The following is a 25,888-nucleotide window of genomic DNA, read 5'->3' on the forward strand; positions in this document are numbered from 1 at the left end:
GAATACAAGACTTGATGGAAGAGGGGAAGAAGGTCAATTGGAATTTTAAACACATTAATGCCACAAAATTCGGTATGCTTTGGAATTCTGTAAAATTCTACACAATCTACCTGGGCCATTGTTTTCCCATTCTAGGCTTCAAAGATCTTTGGTGTACTGAGATGCTGAAATCTCTATCCTTTCCTTTTCTTGAACTTCAGATCCCTCTGTTTAATTCCTTATTGTCCCAAATCCAGCATGTAAGCAACCAAAATATATCCGGCATGACTTCTCCTTTCTCTTAATTTGTTCCACAGCTATTTTTTTTTAATAGCTGCTATACGCCAGGCATTAAAGTAGATGCTGAGGGTATGGAGATACAAATGGGAGGTTCCCAGCTTCTGAATGTTCAAGGTACAGCAGACCCCTTGACCTTTGAACTCTCGTTCCCAAGGGCTGGTTGTAACTCAAGTCGGTCAAGTCGGAGAAGGCTCAGGCTCCTCTACACAGCCTGCAAAGTCTCTCTCCTGTATATGGGCAGATCTCAGCGTCCTTAGAGAGGCATTAGCTCAGGATTTCTCAATTAACCCCACACAGGAAAGGATGCTGTCGTGTACTTTCCAGAACTCTTTAAGGGTTAAATCTGTATCTGAGACCATCTGGAAGCACCAGTGGCCGGCATTCAGGTGGTAACTCGAGACTTTGGTCATAATCCAAGCTGTTCATATGTCAGGTCGGCCATAACTGGAGAGTCCACTGATGCAGTGGAAAAGTGAGAGGAATGAAACGCAGTGACAGGCCACAGGTGCTGGAAGACATGGAAGGGGCACGTGATTCAGGTGTGTGTTAGAGGAAGGACTTTATTGGAAAACCTTAGGGAACTCGTACTCCTGCCAGCAGATCCAGCTACTTTACTCTGCCTGGCTCACAATTGGCAGCTGCAGTGGGTTTCCCACTCAGCGCCAGCCAGGAAACTGCCTCCGTTGTTACCTCCCTCCATCAGCGACTTTCTGCAGGTTGTCGTTAGCCCTGGGCCCCTTGCTATCTTGGTAAGAATGCCCACATTTGAAATTTACCCCCCTCCCCATATTCAAAGGCTTTTCCTGTTCCTTCGCTTATAAATTTCACTGTCTGTGAGAAATCATATAACCTCTCTAAAACTCACTTTCTCATCTGGGAAAGGCTAGGAATTATAATACTAGGGCTCACCTCGAGGAAGGTGTAGGTATCAAATGAGGGAGATGTAACAGAGGGTCTAGCGTAGCTCGCACGTTAAATACCTTTGTTGGGCCCTGAGCATGGTAGTGTACACCTCCAAGGAAAAGCTCATAAATGCTGGTAAGAGGTACATGAGCCTTGTGGGGCTCTCTCAAATACACAAATATGAATTTGAGTTGAATTCAGTATTTATGTTTTTCTGGGCATCTTTCAGCTTGCAGTCCAGCCTGGATTTTCTTCTAACCGCGTACTAGTCTTGGACTAGTTTTGTTTTGCTTTTTTTTCAAACCTGCAGTTTCCTCTTGGGTAACACGGGGATAATTAAATGTATTTCCAAGGGATGTTGAAGGGATCCTGTGAAGTCAGGAATAAAAAACACCAACACCACTCAGCGATGCTTTCAAACGCAAGGTTTTAATCAAGGAAAGTCGGTTTCTGCCGGAGCCCGCAGGCTGGGAACCGAGCAGCGAGAGAGGAGCCAGCTCGGGAGGGCTCGCCGGCCCGGGAGCCGGCCCGGGAGCCCGCCCGGCCCAGGAGGGGGCGCCAAAGCGCCTCACTGCGGCGCCCTGGCTGCGGAGCGGTGGCCTGGCCGCGGAGCTCGCGCCTGCCGCAGTCCGTCAGTCCCGGCGGGCAGCGCTCCGGAGCAGACCCCGCCTGCCCACCGCCCTCGCCGCCGCTGCGGCTCCCTCCCGCGATCGCAGCCCGGTGGTCCGGAGACAACCGCTGCAGCCTGGGCCGGAGCCGGGGCAGGGCTTGGCCTTCCGGGGGGCGCACTGCGAACTTGCGGAGGACAGGCGCCCACAGGTGAGCGTCGCGCACGTGTCCAGGTGGCCGTCTCGGGGACTCCGTGCAGAGCAGTTGCAAATCCCTGCGCTCTCAGCCTCAGAGAGGTCAGTCCTGGTGGTCACTGGGTCCCCCAGGGTGAATTGGGGCAGAGAGAGAGAGCGAGAGAGCGAGAGAGAGAGAGAGAGAGAGAGAGAGAGAGAGAGAGAGAGAGAGAGAGAGAGAGAGAGAGAGAGGTGGACGCCGGCCCCCAGCGCCCTCGGGCCGACCCCCAGGATGCCTTTCGGCCTGAGGCTGTGTTCACCCCCTGCAGCCCCATCTGGCTTGTTTGCCGTGGCACGGTACCTGTTGATTTCAGACCAGCGCGATGTCCAAGGCGTTTGTTAAATTATCCTCTGCCGGGGCTGCTGGTGGTGATGAGATTAGGGAGAATTCCTAGCTGGGAATAGAACCAGGAAAACTCGATTCCAGAACCAGAGAAAGGCTGGCCCAGAGAGGAAAAAGGGTCTTATTCCCACGGCCAGCTGCTCTTTATTTTGATGAGAACATAAAAACAGAAGTCAGAAAAGATGATTCTAAAGATGATTTCTTCCCTCCCAGAAAGTAGAAAGCGGAACCTTGATAAGTAGTCTTGGGGACGATTGATTTATTAGGGTTGAAAACTGTTTACAAAGAACACAGGTCTAACAGTCGAAGTATACACAGTACTAGTATCTGTGGAATGAATGTATGTATTAATAATAATACAAAAATTGGAGCATTTTTCTTCGTTCTAAATTTTCCTTTCAGTACTTTATTTTTAGAAAAAAACACCCACTATACATTTATTCTCCTAAATATTCAGATGTGAGTTTACTTTCAGGAGTGATAGGAATTGAGAAGTTTTTGTCCCTGGTGAAGTGCTCTCCACATAATAAATGAATGGCAACTTCTAGCCACAATAAGAATATTTCTACACCCTGAGACAAATGTGTTTTCTTATACCCATTTTATGGAAGGTCTTAGATTATGAATTATTTGGAACATCAGAAACTTGACCGTAGGTTACTTATTATAACAACTTATATATTTGTCTTCTTTTCCATCTTGTCAGTTTTAACTTTCCATATCTCCACATGAAAAATAAAATTTTGATGAATCTATATCAGTTTTGTGTCTTCTTTTAAATGATTTTTCTAAACATAAGTATGTTTATTAAGTTACAAATGGAAAAACTAAGCCATATAATTTCTCTTTCCTATATGAAATTCCTATGCATCCAAGAGTCACAGTTTGGGAGTTTATTGATATATATTGACTTGTTTTTAAAAATCACATTTGATGGTTACTTTCATGCAGCATTTATCAAGGAAATAATTATTTAGATTTTGAATACACTGGGATGAACAGTTTTGGATGAAACAGTAAATTGTTATTTATATAAACTCCAACGCCTGTATGTTTTATGTTTCAAGGATGCTAGCCAGCAAGTATTCTCATCTGGACTTTATATAAAGTTTATGAAGTTAATATATCTCAGTGTATTATGCTTCTATGATGAAGTACTGAACCTATACCATAGGAAGCTTTTTTAAATGAATGCATATAAAATGGCAAAGAAAGAAAGAAATCCTTTTATCTTTAGCCAAAAGTATGGGACTGGACAAATTGCAGATGTTTACACTTTGGGTTTTCTGTACTATTAATGATCACTAAAAAGTTTTTCATTTGGAGATGAAGTAAACAATAGCTAAGTTAATGTTGACCTTTTCTTCTTTCAGAGGAAGTTCTGGAACTCTGGAAATCAGCAAATACAAAGTTTGTTAGGGACAAGTTGATGACTTAAATGCAAAAAGAAAAAAATGCATAGTGCTATCTCTGTAGACATACTTTGTCAGAAGGAATTTTCACTTGATCTCTTCTTAAAAATCTGCAGAATAAGAAATGCTCATAGGAGCAGTTAACATGTTTAGATAACAGATTGGTGTTTCAAAAATATTATTACAGACTGCATAAGTGTGAATCATGAGAACTGATATGATTAAGTTTAATGCTGGTAAAAGTGAATCTTGCATTTATCACTGAAGCGTTGATTACAGGAGCTGTGAGTGTAGGAGCAGGCAGTCCACATGAAGGATAAGAGCTTCCTGTGAGCGGTTGAGACAGTACCACCGCAGTGTGCGGATAACATCTCAGAGAACTTCTGCTGTGGTAGTTGGTCTGGTCACAAGCAGTGTGTGTGGACATCAGGTTTTTGGAGTCGTTAAAGCAAGGGGTCCCAGAGGGGAGTGGTGCCCATGGTGAAAGGGAAAGGTAAGAATCAAAAAACATAAACAAAACTGAGCCCATGGTGTTTATCCTGTGGAGAGTGAACGGACATGCTGGAAAGCAGAAATGTAGGATGGGGTGAAGGGTCATAATAGATGTGAGCCTACATGATGGGTTCAGAGAGAAAGAAATAGTTGACTTGTTTTGAGTTATTTCATTGAAAAGACCCAGGACACATGAGCAGAAATCATTGGGAGACGGATCAGAGCTCAGCATAAGAAAACAGTTCTCCTAATCAGAAGAGGTTGACTAGAAAGAAAACAGCGTTCAGAGGCAACGAACCCATCTCCTGTATCTAGGAGTAGTAAATCAGGCGCAAGATGATCTTTTGGGCCCGAGGAAAGCTTCTTGCATGGCTGGAGGATTCCTTTGGTTAATCCTCCCAGGGCTTTTTCCAAGTTTACTTTTCCTTGATATTAAGAACCTAGGTTTCATTCCTAAAGCACCAACATAAAACGTGTTTACATTGTATATAATGTCATGTTCCAAGTGTTAGCACAATATTATAAAGTAACTTATGCGAAGTTATCATAAAAATAAATCAGAACTTAAAGCATGATATTTATCTTCTTTTTGTTCCAGGGCAGTGTGCACCAAAAAATACATAAATATGATCCGGATTTTATGTATCAATTCCAAGAATGTGTGCATCTGTTACATAACTTGATCATGTGATCTAGTATGAATTAAGATCCAGTTTAACCTTGAAATACAAAATTGAGCTGTATGGCAGTGGAGTTGATTAATATGAATGTACATTATTCATTCTAAAAGAAATAGAGCAGCCCAATGTATGCGTATATTCACATACTTCAAGTATTTATTATCAATTAATGCCAAGAAACGATCCCTTCATAAAAAAATTTTTGAGGAAGTACTTTAGAAAATGATATTGTGTGAACATGCACATAATTTAGAATCAAACATCTAAATTCTTAAATCCTGGATCTTCCATTCATTAATTAGTTTACAGTAAATTACTATGGTTCTCTCACAGGAGGGTGCAGGAGAGAAAATTAGAAAATGCTGATAAATTGAATGCTCACTGGCATACAGTAGATGTTTAATACAAATTAATTCATTTTCCAGTCACGGATTTCCAAATCTCTTTTGTTTAAGGATTGTGGACTCTTGCAAGATTTACAGTGATATGGTGACTCCAAAGGCTGGGAACAAAAGCATTTGCTCAGATTTTTAGTTTTAACAACAGTCAATTCTACCAACGCCCATCATGGCTAAAAGTGCAGAGGTCAAACTGGCAATATTTGGGAGAGCAGGCGTGGGGAAGTCAGGTAAGATTTCTGTTGGGGTTGTTGTAGAGTGTGTGTGGGTATGTGTTGGTTGCTGCCTCTTGGGATTGGGCAGGTGAGCGGTTGGCGTTTCTCGTTCTCGTTTGTTGTTCTCTTAGTTAAAATTTCCTTTCTTGGGAACTTTCATTTTGCATAACCTACTGTTATGTACCCTGTTGCTTATTTCTGGTAAAGTAGCTTTGTTGATATTGCACAAGGCAATATTAATATATTCTTAATATTCTGAGGGATGTTAACCTCCAAAGAAATCAGATTGTGGAAATTTAAAAATTATATTCTATGTCAAGTATATATTGGGTGCTTAATAAGTTCTTGTTGAATGAATATGTTGATACCAGAAACAGAATGGCATTATTGTCCAATAATTGTAAAACTAGAAGAGGACTCTTGAAAATTAGGAGTGCATACTCTCAATGCAAGACAGCTGTTGCCAATGCCTTGGTGAATTTAAATTTTCAAATTATGGCTAACATCAATAATTCGGAGAGGTTTAGACTACCCACCTAAGAAAAAGTTTTCACACCTATAAGATTCAGCATGGAATGGTGGAAGTGAAAAATGCACCTAATATCCAGTTTGTAAATAATATTTTCGATTTCATAATAGAAGCATGCTGAAGGAGATGTTGCTAACATATCAGAGTAACGTGGTTTGTCTGTTACAAGCCCTGGTCTCTCAACCATAAGTGGCTTTGCACACAGAACTTTTGGGTCTTGGTAAAGTAAACAAACAGGTATCTCGTGGTGTGTGTTTGTGGAGGGAAACCTGCTTAGAAGTAAACTGTGTAATCCAATCTACCTGGTAATCCACATGATCTTAAACACAGAAAAACCTTTTAATTTTATGACCAATCTCTTTCTTCATCACCTCTCTGGCTTAATTTCAGCAGTCATCTATTCTAAGTCTTCTTCTCTATTTTTCTTTCCATTTTTCAAGTCCTCTTTGCTGCCACCGTACTTTTCTTCTGAGTGCTGCTTGCTTGCTTTTGCCTCTGGCGGAATCTAGGTAGGGAAACTAAGTAGCTGCCAAAGTTAAGACACCGCCAACCTTCATGAGGAGCTTGAAGGTGGTTAAACTCCTCCCCATTAATTTCCCTGATGTTTTCTGATGGCGTGAGAACCTCTTTTGTGTGGCTGGCAGAAGGAACTGGAGGATGAGGAAGCTTGGAGGGAGAGGCCAGTGAAGGGCAGGCTGTGTGGGAGGCCTGTGGGGCCCATAATATCTCGTCTCAGCCCTTGTGAGTGTAGGTTAGGCCTAGGCCTGGCCGTTCATTATTTATTCCTTCAGTACTTACCATAAGTAATAAGGGAAGGAGATTTTTTTTTTTAAAAAAGTCTTACATCATTTATTAAAATACACTCCACATGGTTAAAAAGTTAAACAAAATTTAAAACTCCTCAGAGAACCACTTGGCTCTCTTTCTATATATCCGTGTCTTTCCCATCTTCCCCCCTCAGAGCAAGCTGGTCCCTCATACTTTGTCTTATCCAGCCTGAGCTATGAACTCAGTTTCCTATGTTTTCCCCCCACAGTGATCCAATTAGTTTCCCATTCTCTCCTGCCCAGTTTCCCTCACGTATATCTGTGTGCACTGTACCATCTTCGTCTTTTCTTCAAACTTATGGAATATTGGCTCTGGCCTTTCTCTCTTAACTTTTCCAAATCTCCTAATTTTTGCGTAAAGTATACTAATCTTCCATTATAACCATGGTACTGAAATTGCTTTTGCTGAGGTCACCCCCGATTAATGCCTAGGAAACTGAATGAATAGCTTCTGGTCTGATCTTCTTAGATCTCTTCTTGCTACTCAACACAACCCTTCTTCTTTCTTAAATTGTCCTATGTGATGGTTAATGTGGGGTCTCAACTTGATTGGCTTGGGAGCTCCCCAGAGGATTAGTAAGACACTTCTGGGTATGTCTGGGTGGGTCATGGAGGTGTGCCCCTGGGTGCATCTCTGGTCCCAGCCCCTCTTCTCTGGCACTCTTTCCCTGCTCTGCTTCTCAGTTGCTATGAACTGAGTGCCTTTGCTCTGTCCCACCCGCCCAGCATGATCCTGCCTTGGAGCCAGTGAGGATCATGGACTGAATGCCCTGTAACTGGGAGGCAAAATTAGCTTCTCCACCTTTAAGTTGTGGCTGTCAGATAGTTTCCTCAGCAATGGAAAAGTTGACCACTCCACCTTCCTTCCCAGGGTCTCACATCTCTTGGCTTTCCAGCTACTTTGCTATTGCCTTTAAGCAGCTACCTTCATGGGCTGCTCTTCCCATTATCTCTCAAAAGCTGGGGCTTCCAGGGCTCTGGACAGCCTTTTCTTGTCTTCTTTCTCCATGCACTCTCCATAAGGTGCTGCCTTACGTCACAAGTCCAAGGTCATCGCTGCAGCTTCTGCAGATGTTCAGCTTGTCACAAAGGCCTTACCAACTCTAAAATCCTGACTCAGTAACTGTGTCTTCTTTGTACTGCTTTCTCTTTCCACCTTGTTTTCGGCATTCTACCACTATCACTTATTTTCATTTAGGTGAAAACAACCAGGATAGACTACATGCCTTTAACAATTGCCATTTTGTATGTCATCTACAGACAGACATTGTTTTTCTATTCCAGCATTGGACTGTTTTCTTGAGACCTGCAGCCACACCTCACATTTAAAAAGTAGCATCTCTTTGACGTATGCATGGGAAGTAATTCTGAGACCTTTTCCCATAGTTCAGTGAAAACAACTGGAGACAATTTCTTATTTATCAATTTTGACAATTGACTGTTGCTGTACTGAACTCATGTTTATTCTAATTCATTTATAATTTAGCTGTATCTTGTCTCTGCTTAGTCATCATGCCACACATTCATCTTTTTACTGTACAGACTGTATCAGCCTTATAAGTAACTTTTGCTTTTTTAAGTCTGCAAGAAATTGTACTTGCTGGAATAAACTGCCACCCTTAACTCAGGTGCTTCTCAAGACCGGCCATGAGGGTCCCACTACACAATCTTATTTCTCTCAAACTGCATGGGAAGCACCCCAGGGAGCCAGGTTGAGATTTTGGGCTGCTAGAAACTGAGGATCTCTGACTGACTTGGGTTTGTGTCAGTTGTGTCAGAGTTCTTAAGTCTCACTTGTTCTCTCATCTCGCTCACACTCAGTACCAACTTGATGTGTGGGGTCCATAGGACTGTATTTCCCATTTGTTGATTACGGGTAGAATAGCCTGGAGCTTTAATAACTGTCTGAACTTGGCAACTTGTAGCATGTTGCCTCTCAATTTCTTTAGTTATAAAAATCATACAGTAGTGCCTATCTCAGTTATAAGGATTGAATAAGTTACAACATGCAAATGTTTTACAACCTAGCCCATAACCAATGCTCAAGTATTAACTTATTATACTATTTCAAAGTATGCATCTTTGAATTTGTAAGTTCTCTAGTGAAAATATGTAAGCAAAGACATATTCATGTGACTATTTTTTTTGCACATTATTAAATTCTTTTATTGGTACATTGTAGGTATACAACACAATTACATTTCTCATTGGGAATTGTACCTTTACGTAATGCATCTTGGTTCTTATTTTTTCCCCATTCCTAGCCCTCCCTTCACCCCCTCCACCCTTCCCTATTTACAAAGACTTTATTTCCAGTTTTTCCATTTCTCATCATTTTTCCTTTCCCTTCTTTCCTTTCCCCTGCCCCTCCCACTACCCCTACCACTTTGGACCTTTTCTTCCTATTTTGCATTATCGATTATTCATTCTAATCATTGGTACATTTTAGGTATACAATATAATGACATTCATCATTGGAAATTTGCACCTTTACATAGTCTCTCTTGGTTCTTATTTTTCACCCTTGCCCAGCCTTCCCTTCAACCCCTCCATTCCTCCCTATTTACAAAGATTTTGTTCCTATTTTTCCATTTTCTCATATTAATCCCATTCCCTTCTATCCTTTCCCCTAGCCCTCCCCACTTCCTTCCCCTTTGCCCCTTTTCTTCCTATTTCACATGATCTATTCTACCTTTTAGTCCTTATTTAAACTTTCAGTTTCTCATGCTAGAGAAACTATTCGGTATTTATACGTGTGTCCTATTTATTTCACTTAAGAGTATTGCCTCAATGTGCATCCACTTAGCTATAAATGTCTCTAATTTCTCATTTTTATGGCTGAATAGTACTCCATTTTATTTTAAAAACCCACATTTTCTTTATCTACTCTCCAGTTGATGGGCAATTGGCCTGCTTCCAAGTTTTACCGATTACAAATTGTGCTGCTATGAACATGAGTGCATTTATATCACTGTGGTATGATTCTTTTAATTCTTTGGGGAAGATACCCAGCAGGGAAATAGCTGGGTCAAATGGGACTTCCAGTCCTAGTGCTTTGAGGTATCTCCATATTGATTTCCACAGTGGTTGCACCAGTCTACACTCCCACTAGCAGTGGAGCAGGGTTCCTCTTTACCCACAACCCGGCCAGCATTTGTTATTGTTTGATTTCATGATAGCAGCCATTCTTTCTGGAGTGAGGTGGAATCTCAGCATTGTTTCATTTGCATCTCTCGAATAACCAGTGATATTGAACATGTTTTCATATGTTTATTTGTTATTTCTACTTTTTTGTGTGAGAAATGTCTGTTCATTTCAGATGCCCATTTTCAGATTGGGTCTTTAAATTTGGAAGGTCTGATGTTTTTAAGATCTTTATAGATTTGAGATAGTAGACCTTTGTCTGAGGAACACCAGATGAGGATTTTTTCCCACATTGTGGGTTGTCTCTTTACACTGTTGGTGGTTTCTCTTGCTGTGCAGAAACTTTTTAATAAGAAGAGATCCCACTTGTTGATTGTTTGTGCTAGTTCATGGGCAACTGAGGTTTTGTTCATAAAATCTTTTCCTATACCGGTTGTCTTCAAGAGTTCTACATAAACTCTGTTCCAGCTGGTTCAGTGTTTCTATTTTAATATTTAGATCTTTAATCCATTTTGATTTTAGTTTAGTGCTTGGTGAGAGATAAAGGTCTAGTTTTAATCTTTGGCAAGTTGAAGCTCAATTTTTCCAGCACCATTTCTTAAAGAGGCTATCTTTCCTCCAGTGAGGGTGTTTGGCTCCTTTATCAAAGATGAGGTGGCTGAATGTGTCTGGCGTTGTTTCTGCATCTTCTAATCTGTTCCACTGGTCCTCAGGTCTGTTTCTTTGCCAGTACCATGCTGTTTTTATCACAATAACTTTGTAGTATAGTTGCAGGTTGGGGATTGTGATACCCCCTGCCATGTCTCTGTTACCTAGAATTACTTTTGCTATTCTGGGTCTCTTCTTGCTCCAAATGAATTTTTGGATTGTTTTCTCAAGGTCCAGGAAGTATGCTGCTAGGATCTCAATTGGAATTGCATTAAATCCATATAGTAGTTTTGGAAGTATGGCCATTTTCACTATATTAATCCCTCCTACCCAGGAGCAGGGGATGTCTGTCCATTTTCTGATATCATCTTCCATCTCTCTTTTCAGAGTGCTATAGTTTTCAGAGAAGAGGTCTTTGATTTCTTTCGTTAGGTTGATTCCTAGGCATTTCAGTTTTTTGGATGCTATTGTGAAAGGAATTATTTGCCCTGTTTCTCTCTCAGTGGGTCTTTCATTGGTGTAGATGAAAGCTATTGATTTTTGTGTGTTGATCTTGTAACCAGCTACTTGACTGAATTTGGTTAGTAAGTCTAGAAGACTTTTGGTGGGGTTCTTGGGGTCTTCTATAAACAGTATCATGTCATCTGCAAATAATGACAATTTGACTTCTTCATTTCCTATCTTTATTCCTTTTATTTTTTCCTCTTGTCTAATTGTCATGGGTAATGTTCCCAGAACTATATTGAACAAGAGTGGTAATAGTGGACATCTTTGTCTTGTTCTTGATTTTAATGTGAAGGATTTCAATTTTTGACCATTTAGTATGATATTGGCTGTTGGTTTTTCATAGATGGCTTCTATTAGTTTGAGGTAGAGACCATCTATTCCAATTTGTTGTAGGGTTTTTATCATAAATTCATGTTGGATTTTGTCAAATGTTTTTTCTGCATCTATGGAGATAATCATATGGTTTTTGTCCTTGGCTCTATTGATATAGTGTATTACATTGATTGATTTGCATATGTTGAACCATCCCTGCATCTCTGGGATGAATCCCACTTGATCAGGCTGTATGATCTTCTTGATGATCTTCTGCATTCTGTTTTCCATTATCTTATTAAGGATTTTTGCAACTATGTTCATTAGTGAGATTGACCTGTAGTTCTCCTTTTCGGTTGGGTCTTTCTCTCCTTTGGGGATCAAGGTGATGCTTGCTTCCAGGAATGAATTTGGGAGTATTGCTTCCCTTTCAATTTCATTGAAGAGTTTAAACAGTAGCGGCAGCAGTTCCTCTCTAAATGTCTTGTAGAATTCAGCAGTGAAGCCATCAGGGCCCGGGCTTTTCTTAGTTGATAAATTTTTAATTACGTTTTCAATTTCATTGGCTGATATAGGGTTGCTCAGAATTTTTAGGTCTTCTTTGTTCAACTTTAGTAAATCATATGTATCTAGGAATCTGTCCATTTCTTCTGTGTTGTCCATCTTATTGGCTTATAGGTTCTGGAAGTAGATATTGATTATCCTCTGGATTTCTGCTGGGTCTGTTTTTAATTTCACCCTTTTCATTCCTGCTTGCATGGATTTGGGCCTTTTCTTTTTCTGATAAGGTTGGCTAAGGGTTTGTCAATTTTGTTCATTCTTTCAAAGAACCAACTCTTGGCTCCATTGATTTTTTGTATCGTTCTCTTAGTCTCCATTGCATTGATTTCTCCTCTGATCTTTATAATTTCCTCCCTTGTATGAGTTCTGGGGTTGTCCTGTTCTTCTTTTTCCAGAAGCTTGAGGTGCAGCATCAGGTTGTTTAATTGGGCTCGTTCTGTTTTCCTAATATGCGTATTAACTGCTATGAATTTCCCTCGTAAGACTGCTTTCATTGTGTCCCATAGATTCCGATATGTTGTATTGTCATTGTCATTTAATTGAAGGAACTGTCTGATTTCTTCTTTAATTTCCTCTGTGACCCATTGGTTATTCAGAAGTGTGTTGTTCAATTTCCATGTGTTTATGAAATTTTTTGAGTTTCTTTTGCTATGGATCTCCAATTTCATCGCACTATGGTCTGTTAATATACAGGGGATAACTTCAGTTCCTTTGCACTTACTTAAACATGTTTTATGTGTGAGTATGTGGTCTGTTTTGGACAATGACCCATGTGCAGCTGAGAAGAATGTGGATTCTGATTTTGTGGGGTGGAAGACTCTGTAAACATCTGTTAAGTTCATTTGTTCAAGAGTTTGATTGAGTTCTAATACTCCATTACTTATTTTTTGTCTAGTTAATCTATCTATTTGTGACAGTGGGGTGTTGAGGTCCCCCACTACAATTGTATTAGTGCATATATGACTTTTCATGTCTGTTAGTATTTGTTATATATAGTTGGGTGCACTAGTGTTTGGTGCATAGATGTTTATGATTGTCATCTCTTCCTCTTGGATTCTTCCCTTTACAAGAATATAGTGTCCTTCTTCATCTCTCTTAATCAGTGTTGGTTTGAAATCTACTTGATCTGCAAAGAGGATAGCTACTCCTGCTTTTTTTCAGGTTCCTTTCGCATGGAGTATTGTTTTCCACCCTTTACCTTTCAGTCTATGAGTTTCATTTTGAATGAAGTGTGTTTCTTGTATGCAGCATATTGTTGGATTTTGCTTCTTGACCCATTCTGCCAGTCTATTTCTTTTGATTGGTGAATTGAGACCATTAACATTGATGGTTATAACTGAAACATATTGACTTGTCATTGCCATGACTTTTTCTTTTTGTTGGGTTCTCCCCCTTTCCATTTAATTTCTTGTCATGCCAGATGGGTTCATTCTGCTTTGCTTCCTGGGGTTGTGATCCTCAATGTCTGTTCCTAGGATATTGTGTAAAATTCTTTGGAGTGCTGGTTTGGTATTCACAAAGTTCCCAAGGTGCTCTTTGTCATGAAAGTATCTCATTTCTCCATCCATTTTGAAAGATAGTTTTGCAGGGTACATCAATCTGGGTTGGAGGCTGTTTTCTTTTAGGGCTTGGAATATGTCACTCCAAGCTCTTCTTGCCTTGATGGTTTGTGTTGAGAAGTCTGATGGGCTTTCCTTTGTATGTGATTTGTTTCTTTTCTCTGACTGCTTGTAGAACTTTGTTCTTCTGTTGAGTTTCTGGAATCTTAACAATTATATGCCTATGTGTAGATTTTTTTTGATCAAGGCTATTTGGAGTCCTATATGCCTCACTTATCTGTATGTCAAGCTCTTTTCCCCTGCTTGGGAAGTTTTCTGCCATTATTTCTGTGAAGAGATTTTTTTATGTCATCTGCAGCCTCTCCTGTTTCTTCATTAACTCCAATCAGTCTTATGTTATTCTTCTTTGCATCATCTAGCAGCTGCTGGATTGATTTCTCATGTTCCCTTATAATTTTGAAGCAATTTTTCTTTTCCTGGTCACTAATTGCAATCTTATCTTCTATATCTGAAATTCTGTCCTCACATTGGCTCATTCTGCTGTGTAGACTTTCAATGGAGTTTTTCATCTCCTGCAAATCTATTTGCATCTCTTTTATGGTTTCCATTTGTTTCCTATGTTGGGATTCCATCATGTTCCTGAGCTCCTCTCTAGATTTATTAATTATGCCTTGCACTAGGAGCACAATTTCTCCTGTTATCTAAGAAATTATTTCTGATTTCATTTTTTCCAGATCCCCTTTTGTTGCCAGTTCAGTGGGTCCAGGTGGTTGAGTATCAGAGTGTTCCATCTCCTTTCCCTTTGGGGTTGCTGTAGGTGATCTGGAAGTCTGGTTTTGAGACTTATTTATGTTTTTTCTCATTTCAACTGGGGTGGGGGGCTGTTGGTGCCTGCATGGATTACCTCCTCTGAGCTGTGAGATGTGGGACAGGGGCTGGGAGCAGTGGTAGGGATGGTGGCCCAAAAGCCCTTTCCTGTGGGCTGGGAGCAGCGGTAGTGATGTTGGCCCAAAAGCCCTTTCCTGTGGGCTGGGGGCAGCGGGAGGGATCGTGACCAGGAAGCCCCTTCCTCTGGACCTGGAGCAGTGGGATGGCGGTTCAGAAGCCCCCACCTCTGGTCCAGGTCAGTGGGACTCAGTACCGTGGTCTGGTGGTCCGATGTCCTCTGCGTCTTTGTAGTGTGGAACCAGGTGGCTGTCTGCAGCAGGCTGATTTGGCGTGTTCCGCTCAATGGGCAACCTCGGTAGGGCATGCCCTTGTGGGTATTTTTCCGTGTAAGGTCAAAACTTTATAGCTTTACCTAGCATATCATAATTCCTCTCTCTCCCTTTGTCTCTCTCTCTCTCTTCTTTCTGAACCCAAAGTTTGTTTAATACCCATTGCAGCTTGGCCATTGATGATTATAATGATAGTTTTTGTGGCTTATATTTCATCTTGGAAAAATACCCAGAGGTATGTTAGCATTATCAATAAATTAATCCCCTTAAACTTGAATGTGCTTCTGGTGTGTGATAGCTAACTTGCTAAACCCAGGTGATAGACAGGCTCTCTATGTCTAAAACAGAATTTAACACAGAGAAGAACCTTCTGGTTGACAGATTGACCATAGAATTATCATCAGAGGCCAAATTTAACAATGTCGCAATTACTAAGAAGCACGGATAAAACATGGGGGATGTGTGCATATATAATATATATATGGCTGTATTTGCATGGTCTTTTGTAGTGGCTGGATTCTCTCTGTCTAATGTCACCTTGCAGCTCTTATTCTAGTGAGCTTGCTGGTTGAGGGACAGCAGAGTGACCACTGTGGACAGGTTACAAAGTGTAAGCCACAGTTTCCCAGACTTTCTTCTGCCCTCATATGGATAAAGATTTACCTTCCCCAGCTGAGGGCGAAGCTCTAACAGTGATGCAAGCAGACTTCCTTACTTGTGTGCCTCAGCCTGTATTTTGACAGGCTCCAAGTAATTAAAACCATAAGATCTGCCAATAAACCTAGAATGCACAAATTTCTATTTAAATGCTTCCTATATTCATATTATTCAAATTTGTAGTAAGTGTGGGAAGGGCTGATAGAAAAACAACTGAAATTTTAAATTTAGCTTCACAGATGATGTTCTCATTTTAGAATTGAAATACTGTGTGCCATTGCAAAACTCTTTCCTTGAAAGGACTAGTCTCAGAGTTAATTGAGTAATGCTATCCTTTAATTCAAAAACCAACTGATGCACTCAATGATGAAGGCTTAAATTCATAGACTTAGGTTGCTAGACAATAAATTTGGTACCAAATGCAAACAAGCTTGTGATATTTTTTTCTTGGCATCAAGAAAAATTATTTATTTTTCTTCCTCTTTCTTGTCCTTTTTATTGTTCTTAACTGCCATTTCCCCCCTTTCAATTATAAAACTTTTTAAAAATCTTTTTTCACTTTTGATATGAGATAGCAAAAAAAATGCTTTTAAATATGACTTTTCCAGTGAGTACAAAAACCACTTTAACATATATGCTTAGTTTATAGCTGGGGTATATTTATGAGCTCTCACATATATTAAATTAAAAAAACAGCAATATCAATAGCATCTTGGGCAGGTGGGTTTCCTTATGCTATAGAACTTTTTGTGTGGTAGAACTTTTTCTTTTCTTAAGTAGCTATATACCTGTTCTTTCCCTTCCTTTAGACTTTAAGGTGCAATATGATGCTTCTTGAACATTGTTTTCAAAGATCTCACAACAGAAGAAAAAAAGATAGGGGACTCGGGGGTATGTAAGATCTCATAATCATGTAATTTTGTGTTTTATTAATGACGAAGTTATGCAAGATTTAATTAATCTATTATATGTTTGTGTTTGTTCGATGGTAAAACCAATTTTCTCCCCATATCAACTACTAAAAGAGACTGCTCAGGAAAAAATAACAAGGTGATTTGTGGCTGCAGTGATACCTGGGCTTCAGGTACAGGCGGAGGACCACAGGCATGAATGGCGCAGCCTCAGTTGTACACAGCACCTGCATAGGTGCACCGAAAAGCACCCTGGGCCTGTTCTTGCCTCCTAACAGCCCATCCCCATCAGTATGTCAAGTCTTGGAGCATTGTGTTCTACGATTATATAATTTTTTTATCATCAATTGCATTTTTTAAAAAGATTTATTTTTGACATGTAACCACTGTGTATCTTTACAGAGTACAGTATGATGCATTGGAGAACAAGCAAATGTTGCTTCAAATATTTATCATTTCTTTGTGACAAGATCATTGAAAATCCTTTTTTAGATGTTTTGAGACAAGCAATACATTATTAACTTATTAATAAGTTAACAATTAATTTATTAAAGTCACCATGACTTGGAATAGATCACCAGATCTTGTTGCTCTTGTCTAACTGAAGCTTTGTACCCTGTGACCAAGGATTCCATTTCCCTAGGCATCGGCTTTCCCAGTCCCCAGAAAAGCCCATTTCACTCATTACTTCTATAAGTTTGGTCCCTTAGATTCCACCCAGAAGCAAGGTCGTCTGAAATTGGCCTCTGTGTGCCTGGTGTAGTTCCCTTAGCATGGTGTCCTTGGGTTTCATCCATGTAATTGCAAGTAACAGCATTTGCTGCTTTTTAAAAGACTGAGCAGTGCTCCATTGTGTGTAGTACAGTACCACATTTAAAAAACTTTTTAAATGTATTTGTTCATTTGTGTTCACCTTGGTTTTTTCATACCTTGGCTATGGTGAATGATGATGAAGTGACAATGAGCGTGCAGACGTAGGGTTATATAATCTCAAGGGAAATTTTCTAAACACATGAAAGTGAGAAGAGGAACAGCTCAAGTTTCCCTCTTCTCAGGTAGCTGTAGAAATTGAGTGGCTCCTTAAAACTGTGTGTGTGTGTGTGTGTGTGTGTGAAGAACCAGTTACTATTTAGTTTTCAATATTGAAGGATTACCAGAGTCGAAGCTCATTTGATTCTTTGTGTGGTTGGTGGTTAGCGGAACAACTGTTTTACAAAGGATTGGGCCAAATCATGAGAGGGTGGTGCTTGAGACATTTAGGTGGGACTAGAAAAAATAACCGTTCTGTTACCATAAAATATGGTTACATGTGGGTTTTCAGGAGTTCTATCTCTCTCTAACCTGCACAGTTAAAAAAGCAAGAAAAAGCAAATGGTTTAAATGAGTCAATTGCCATTTGCTTTGTCCACCCTAAAGACAATAAAAAGGTATTTTCAAATTGTAGATTTACACATATGAGTATATATAAAAGCCAGATCTCTGTAATTTATAAGTCATTGTTAACCTTTCTGGCAGACCCAGGAAAGAAAGCAAAGAATTGTGCTTAATTAAAGAAGAGAAAAGTAAAGAAAAAGAAAAAAAAAAAAGAGATTAAAGTCAAGTGCTTATTCATGAGTAAACACTTTATAGATTGTCAATGACCAATTCTTAGTTAAGGCTTCTCTCTTAAGATTACTTGTCACTCTCACTTGAATATAAAAGGAAAAGGGCTTTTTAAAAATTTACATTGAAAAGAGAGGAGGGGAAAGAAAGCATTGAAGAACAACAGAGAAGAACAAAAAGAGGAGGAAAAATACAGTTATGGGAAAAAATACTGGAAAACAAAATGAAACAAAACCGAGAACTTTTTCAAAGCCAAGAGGACACATCTCTGTCCTTCCTTGTTTCTTTGGTTTTTTGGGGGGATACCGGGATCAAACTTGGGACCTTGCACTTGCACGGCAGGCAGTGGCACCACTGAGCTAAATCCCCAGCCCTGTCCTTTCTTTCTTGTATTGTAATATATTAATAAAATATTATTCTTTATTATATTATTATCTATTATATTATTATTATATCATTCCTCTATTCCTAATTGATGGCTAATTTATTCATTGAAGCATTCTTTCTGTAGTTAAATATCAAGCATCTGTTGGTTCCATTTTGATCTTGACGTTTTTCTTGGCAACTGACAAGGACTAACTTTAAGGGAGTGAAGAAAATTTTAAATCATCCCTGTAATTCCCCTTTTTATTCCTGATATTTCTCCAACTTATGGGTTTGGGGAAATCAGCCAAATTTTCAAGGTGGTACTGGCCTTGAGGCCAACATTCCAGGGCAAATGCATCTCTGTTGCTACAGCTGCTTTTGAAAATTGATGTGATATCAGAAAAACAGCCATAATTTCTTCCAGCCCATTAAAAACAAGAGTGCACTATTGTGAAATCCAGGCAGTCTGAAATAGGTAATTTCATCATGAATAAACAGATATGCAAACTGATACATATATGTGAGAAATGTATTAGAGAGATCCTTTGGTAGAATAACCTAGCTTATTAGTGCTAGAACCAAGACAAGAATTTTAGTTTATGACTCTGCAAAGCTTTTGGAACTTTGCTACTAAATATTTTCATTTTGTATCATTCAGTTATTTTCTACATTCTCTGGAACATTTTCTATTAGGAAATGATATGATCAGTAGAATATCACAATATGAATCTTGTAAAACCTGATGTTTTGCTTTATAAGAAACTTCAATTGATCAGTGAACAACCAAACTGTGACAAAAGGCCCCTGGGAATGCCAGGTGTGTTTCCAATCATGACTGTTTTGCACATAAAGCCTTCAAGTAATTGGATGAAGTCCACCCACATTATCAAGTGTAATCTTCTTAAGTCTACTTATTTTAAATGGTAGCTACATCTTTATGTGAACTCCTACATTAGTGTTTGATTGAATACATGGATATTATAAATCAGAGACATTAACACATGAAACTTACAGCTCTTCCATACCTTCTTTGGAACCAAAGACTTTGGAGCTTCTCACTGTCTTTAAGTTTCTTTTCTTAGAGTCACAGGGAGCATGATCAACCCCTCTTCTCTATGACAGCTCTTCATATTGAAAATAACTAGCATATATCTACTCATGCCTGAGTCTTTCCCTCTCTAGTCAAGGCACAGATAGTGACTTCACTTACTCCATGGAAAGTATGGTTTCCAGTCCATCATCATCATCACTTGTCCACTCCACCATACACTCTGTAAAGTGTAAAGATCCCGAATTGGATCCTGTCACCTCAGATGTGGTTTGCCCAGGACACATCAGAGAACAGCCTGTGAGGGGCTTCTAGATATTTTCTTCTGCTAAGGTATCCTAAGGTCACACTACTGCTTTCAGGGTGCCGAGGGACATGATGTTGGCTCCTGGGGAGTTCACTGCAAATGAAAGCTTTGGGATCTGCTGTTGAGCTTTAGAGTGTGTTTGGTTTCTTAATGTATGCTGTTACTGAGCCAAGTCTTCCCAAACCTATATCTAAGGAGGGTGTGTATGTTTAACCCAGGTCGCAAAGCTTATTTTCATCCGCTTAAATACTGTTTTGTTAGATTTAATCAGTTCTTCTCGCCTGTCAGGAGCCTTTTGGATCTGCACCTGTATGGTCCCTCTCTACTTTGTTTCATTTGAAAGTATTTTCATTTTGGAACACTGTAGGCCTTTGATGCCAGGGGATGATAAATTTTCTACCTTGTTACCACTTAGCTCACTGAAATGATGAGGAGTTCCAGTGACACTATGTCAGTTTATGGCCGGTTAAGAAAAAAGAAAAAAAAAAACAGTCTTTGACTTTCAGTGTAGGGATAATAACAGAGTGTCACATTATTCCCATGTGCATTAAATAACTTCTGTTTAGGAATTATACCATAAAAGAGGTAAACTGGGAGCAGATGTTACAATGATAATTCCTTGTTTGTCGTTTTTTTCCATCTGTTTCTGTCTCACATGCTTTTCTTAGGACTCGAGCTTACCTTGCTACATAAAGTTCAAAGAGTGATCAAACATTATTGCCCTATATATCTTTTCTATACAAGAATGCATTTCCCAGAGACTCACTGCAAGACATACATGTACATTTCTGTGCTAAAAAGACCAAATTTATGTGATGTCGGACTGCTACTCCAAAGACAGCTGAGAGTTGTCTCCAAATAGGCAAGAGTTGTCTTCATGGGGTCATTATAACAAGCAATAAGAAACTTTACCACCTCTCACAGTCACCTAGAGTGTTTGTCAAAGCACATGTTTCCGGGCACTGCTCATAGGGGTGCTGATTCAGCAGATCAATAGTGAAGCCAGAGAATTTGTGTTTCTACGGATTTCACGAGGATGCTGGTGCTGGACTAGGGAATCACACTTTGGGAGTTATTGCTAAGTATTCAGTTTTCATCTGAGACAAAATTTTCAACTTTGAATAAATCTATCTGTCTAACGTATCCCTACCTGTATCTGTTTATGAGCTGCCAGTTACATGCATTGAGGGTTGAGCTCTGTTAGAGTTCTGGTGATATGATGGTAAAATAAGCAGACATGCTGTCTTCCCTCATGATGTTAACCTAATGGTGAGAGAAAGTGAGCAAGTCAAAAATACTCTGAGGTGTAGAGCAAATATGAAACTTTTCTACAGTTTCTCAAAACTGGGACTTTTCATTCACATCATAGTAAGGTCAGACTGTTTTTTAAAGAAAGTATGCACCTTAACAACTTTGATTTTAAAATGATACATTGAGCTGTTTGGTGATAATGTGGATAAACTGGATTAATCTACAGGGGTCTCTAGAAATTAAACATGTAGTCTGATTCTGACATTTGTTAAGCATCCCTAATCTGAAAATCCAAAAATCTGAAATGCTCTGAAATTTGAAACATTTTGAGTGCTGACATAATGATCAAAACATTTCAGATTTTAGATTTAAAGATTAGGGATACTAAACTTGTAAAGTATATGGAAAAATTCCAAAATCTGATAAACTCTATAATCTGAAGTACTTTTAGCCCTAAGTATTTCAGATATAGCAAATTCAACCTGTACCAAATTTTCTCTTGAGAGAATCTAAGTATACAATATGGGAACTGAATTCATAATCTTGAACTTATTAACACCATACTCCATAGAGTTATGTCTTTTGTAGAAAAAAAGTAAAATAGTTTACCTTTCCTCGATATTTAGAAAAACATCTTCTAAAGTCACTCTTCAATAAGTGGTGTTTATAAAACTTATGCAATACCAATGGAGAAGGAACTACAGTGTTAAGAAAAGTTTATAAATTTCCACTGTTTAAGGTAGAAAGACAATCTGTCTCAACAGCACATTTCCTGTTTTTTAGAAATCTTTCAAAAAGTTCTCTTATTTCATGCCACTGAGTAGTACTTTAAGAGGAAAAGCCAAAAATAAAAATAAATTTTAAAAAATTTTTAAGTTGTGAATATTTATTTGTCTTAAAAGTAACTGATTTATTTTTGCATTAAGAACCCCATAAATTACAACTGAACCTAATGGCTGAGCCAGCTTCCTAGTCCTTTGGCAACACATGTTGAGTCAGGTGTTTGAAAGGAAGGCTCAGCCACACATTGTAATATGAAATAATGCTTATCTATTCTAATGCTCAAACATTTTTCCATTCAAATATTTTATATCTTGACTCTATTTTTATCAGTGTTATAAAAGAGGTGAATTCAGGAGTACAGTTCCTTTAAATCTTTGTGTCCCCAAATTTAACTCATTTTTATGCCTGCCATTTATCAATTTACAAATATTTATCCAAATCCTATTATGCTCCTAAGTTTTCTACCTTCTCCTCCAAAACCATTACTGTAAGTCCAATACAAAACCAGTTTGTGTGGAGGAAGTCCAAAGGACTATATAAAATTGTTCTTGGCCTCACTGACCATAGTGTTCTGTTGGATGTGGATGGCTTATAATTAAAAAACCAGCTAGTCATAGTTTCCCACAGAATTAGTGAGTTTTATAATTTTTATCTTGAGATATTTGTAGATAATTGAACAGAGTTGCAAAAATAGTACAAACAGTTCTTCTCTACCTTCACCTAATTTCTCCCAATGGCAACATCTTCTAAAACACAGTACATTCCCCAAACTAGGAAATCAACACAAGCTCAATGTCAAGTGTATGACACGCAGACAATTAAGCTACAGCTTTTAAAATGATTGATTCTTGCCTCAATTCAATCTCAAGTACTGCTTGAAGGGACAACTGGCCAGGCCAAGAAAGGATAGAGCTTGTCATGAGTTTTTAAAATGTGAATTCTGATAAGTTACTTATTAGCAGAAATTTATATCTTGAAGCCCGTGTAGTTTATCTGTTTAAATTAACAAAAGACAAACTTTTGGCCATTTAGTTCAGGCCATAAATGCTATGGGAATGGTGAAAGGGGAAGAAATCAGTAGGAAATATTTAAAGAAGCAGTAAGTCTAAAATACAGTAAGTTCAGTGAGATTTTTATGGTGAAGTGAGAGAGAGATTTTTTCCAGTTCCTTGTTGCATTTCAAAATGATGATTTTTTTTCACAGTAATGTATGTCAATAGTGCTAAAATTAGAAAGGAAAAGAAAATTAATGTCATGAAGCTTTTCCTTGATTTCTTCCTAAGGGTTTGACAGTTTTAGGTTTCATATCTGTCTTCAATCCATTCTGAGTTGATTCTCTGCATAGTGTAATATAGGAAGTCCAATTTCATCCTTTTCCATATGCACATCCAGCTTTCCTAACACTTATTTGTTGAAGAGGTTGACCTTTTCACATTATATATTCTAGGGCCCTGTGTCTGTTTTTATGCCAATAGCATATTGTTTTGTTCATGATAGATTGAAATATAGTTTTAAATCAGGAAATGTGAATGCCCCCAGTTTGTCTGCTTACTAAAAATTGCTTTGGCTATTCTGGGTTCCCATATTTAAGATTTCTTTTTGTATTTATGTGAGAAATAACATTAAAGAACTCCTGAAATTCAATTTTTAAAAACTGATTTAAAAATGAACAAAAGGCTCAAATAGATATTTCTCTAGAGATGAAGTGTAATGATTAATTGAAAAAATGTTCAACGTAACTGATCATCAGAAAAAATATCATTTGAAACTAAAACCATACATCTCCTCATACCTGTTAGGATTATAGAAAAAGAACACATAAATGCAAAAGGTAGCAAGGGTTGTTGAGGACATAGGGAATTTGAAACCCTTGATTACTGCCTGTAGAAATATCAAATGGTGCAACCACTGCAGAAAATACCAGAAATAGAACTACCATATGATTCAGCAGCTTCACTGCTACATACGTATACAAAATAAATGAAATCAGGATCTCCAAGGGCTCAAAGACCTTGTGCAACTACTCAAGGCTTACACCCAGTCTTACTAGTTGTCTTTAGAGGAACTGATTGAGGTCCAGATGAAGAAGTAAGGAACTTGCCCAATGCCATAAGGAGACGACAGGGTTCTGGCAGAGTTCAAATTCAGATTCAGGGAGGCTGGTTCTAGTGTCTGCTTTTATTGACAATATTATAAAATTTTCTTTTAAAACCTCAAGCACAATTGTAGTTGCTGAACAAATGTGTTCTTCCCTTCTCCCTCTCTTGTTTTCTTCTCTTGTTACTCTGGAACATTCCTTTAGATTGAGCTGTCTATGAAGATTTCTTTACTTCATTTGAACATTGCTATAGAACAATAAGGGCTCAGAACAGAGGAGACTATAATTAAATCACTAGGAGACCTTAAGGCTTTATATTTTATTCAACTCTGTTAAAATAGTATTTCTAGCCCAAATTCTGCCTATGATTTCATACTAAAACCTTTTATTCAGCTCCTGAGGCCTAGAAATATATGAAGGAGGTGTTACAAAATGAGGATGGAAATTGTGTAGAAATGTGGAAAAGCATAACTTTTAATATGTGGAAAATGTGAAGCATGTTAAATATCCTTAGTGAAAAAAAGGAAGAATATCTTAAAATTTCACCTGGAAGAACCCCAGAAGCAAAACTCAAAAGCTTTTTCAAAAGGTGAAAATCCTAGCATTTCAACATTAAGGAAAATATATAGTCAAGTGAAAAATTTTAAATGATGATATGCTCTTGAAATATTGAGTTGCAGAAAGTTTTCCTCATTATGCATCACAATAGAAGAGTGTTTTTTTTTTCACTGAAATACAAGATGTTCTTGTGAGCCAAGTAGCTGGAAGAATCAAGCTCCTGCACAGGGCCAAATGCCAGAAGACTTCAAATATTTCCTAGGTGCAGATTGGTTAGGATTGGATCCCATCAGATAGCTAGAGATCTTTTATCTGCTATGAATAATTCATGATTGATTACTGCTAGAGACTTCTAGGTCAGTAAATATTACTTAAAACTAGGATGCACAAACACATGTAATTTATTGTTGCTGATAATTTCTCAATTGCACAGTTGGTTTTTCCAACTTAAAGCATGGTGGTCTTTTTTAATAAATAATTGATATACACAGCTTCTATGGCAAAGTAGAACCTTTACTATATACAGTAATTTTATTGGGCTGTTTTTTCAGGTTTAGGAGAAAAGAACTTTTCATTGGTGTAAAATAAACTCCTCAAACCATCACTGAGATAACATAAGCTATTGCAAATGTGTTTTATTTAAGTTATCATGAAACAAGATTTTTTAAACTATCTTTATGAAACATAGCAGTGCTATAATTTTCAATAAGTATCTGTATATTATTTAGTCATCTAAAGAATATTCACTATGGTTTGCCAAATACTTTTGTTTCTTCTCAGCCAAAATTTATTGATAGATTTACACTTTGGAGTTACTAAAAGGTTTCATTTTACTGTAGTAAAAAGTAAAGTTTTACAGTAAGTTCAAACTAAAAGGAATTGGCAAGAAGTGTCAAATTCATTTTAAGCTTGGAATGCTGTCCTATAAAGGTGCACTGATACAGTTAGAAATAAAACTAAACTCTTCAGTCCCTAATAGAAGGGTTGAAATGGCATACAGTAGGTATATGCATACCTGAAGAAAACAAAAACTATAATAATGATAGTGACCCCAAGATGTTCATGCTCTAATATTCAGAACCTGTACATTTATTACCTTTCATAGAAGAGTGGGCTTTGCAGATGTGATTGAAGTTAGGGACCCTGAGACAAAGAACTTAGGGACCCCAGATTGTCCAGGTGAGCAAACTTCAGCACATGATTCTCTAAAAGTAAAGAGCCTTTCCAGACTGAGGGCAGAGGCTGAGGTCTGATGGACATGTGAAGAAGAAAGAAAAGATCATCAAGATGAAATGTTACTGGCTTTGTGGATAGAAGAAGGGGACTATTAATCAAGAAATGTAGATGGTATCCTGAGTTGAAGCAGGCAGAGAAATTGATTCTCTTAGGGAATCCAGATAAACCATCATGATCTGTTGTGCTTCTAACCCAAAAAACTG

The 25,888-nt window shown here is 38.5% G+C and overlaps 1 protein-coding gene across 3 annotated transcripts in view; it reads left to right on the forward strand.

The window, feature by feature from the left end:
* Positions 1-1,760: 1,760 nt before the first annotated feature.
* The window catches only part of Rerg (RAS like estrogen regulated growth inhibitor), a 143,590-nt gene continuing 119,462 nt past the window's right edge, over positions 1,761-25,888 (forward strand). Inside the window, exons 1-2 of one of the 3 annotated variants that reach the window (XM_004845824.3) lie at positions 1,761-2,087; positions 5,407-5,579. In XM_004845824.3, the coding sequence (XP_004845881.1) occupies positions 5,519-5,579 (61 nt within the window). In that variant the 5' untranslated portion in view covers positions 1,761-2,087; positions 5,407-5,518. The remainder of the gene's footprint in view (positions 2,088-5,406; positions 5,580-25,888) is intronic. The other 2 variants (XM_021259148.2, XM_004845825.3) reach the window with 2 other exon arrangements.

This window comes from Heterocephalus glaber, unplaced genomic scaffold (assembly GCF_053883595.1).
Source record: "Heterocephalus glaber isolate CG9 unplaced genomic scaffold, H.glaber_assembly_v1.0 deba00001444, whole genome shotgun sequence".
Lineage (NCBI taxonomy): Eukaryota > Metazoa > Chordata > Mammalia > Rodentia > Bathyergidae > Heterocephalus > Heterocephalus glaber.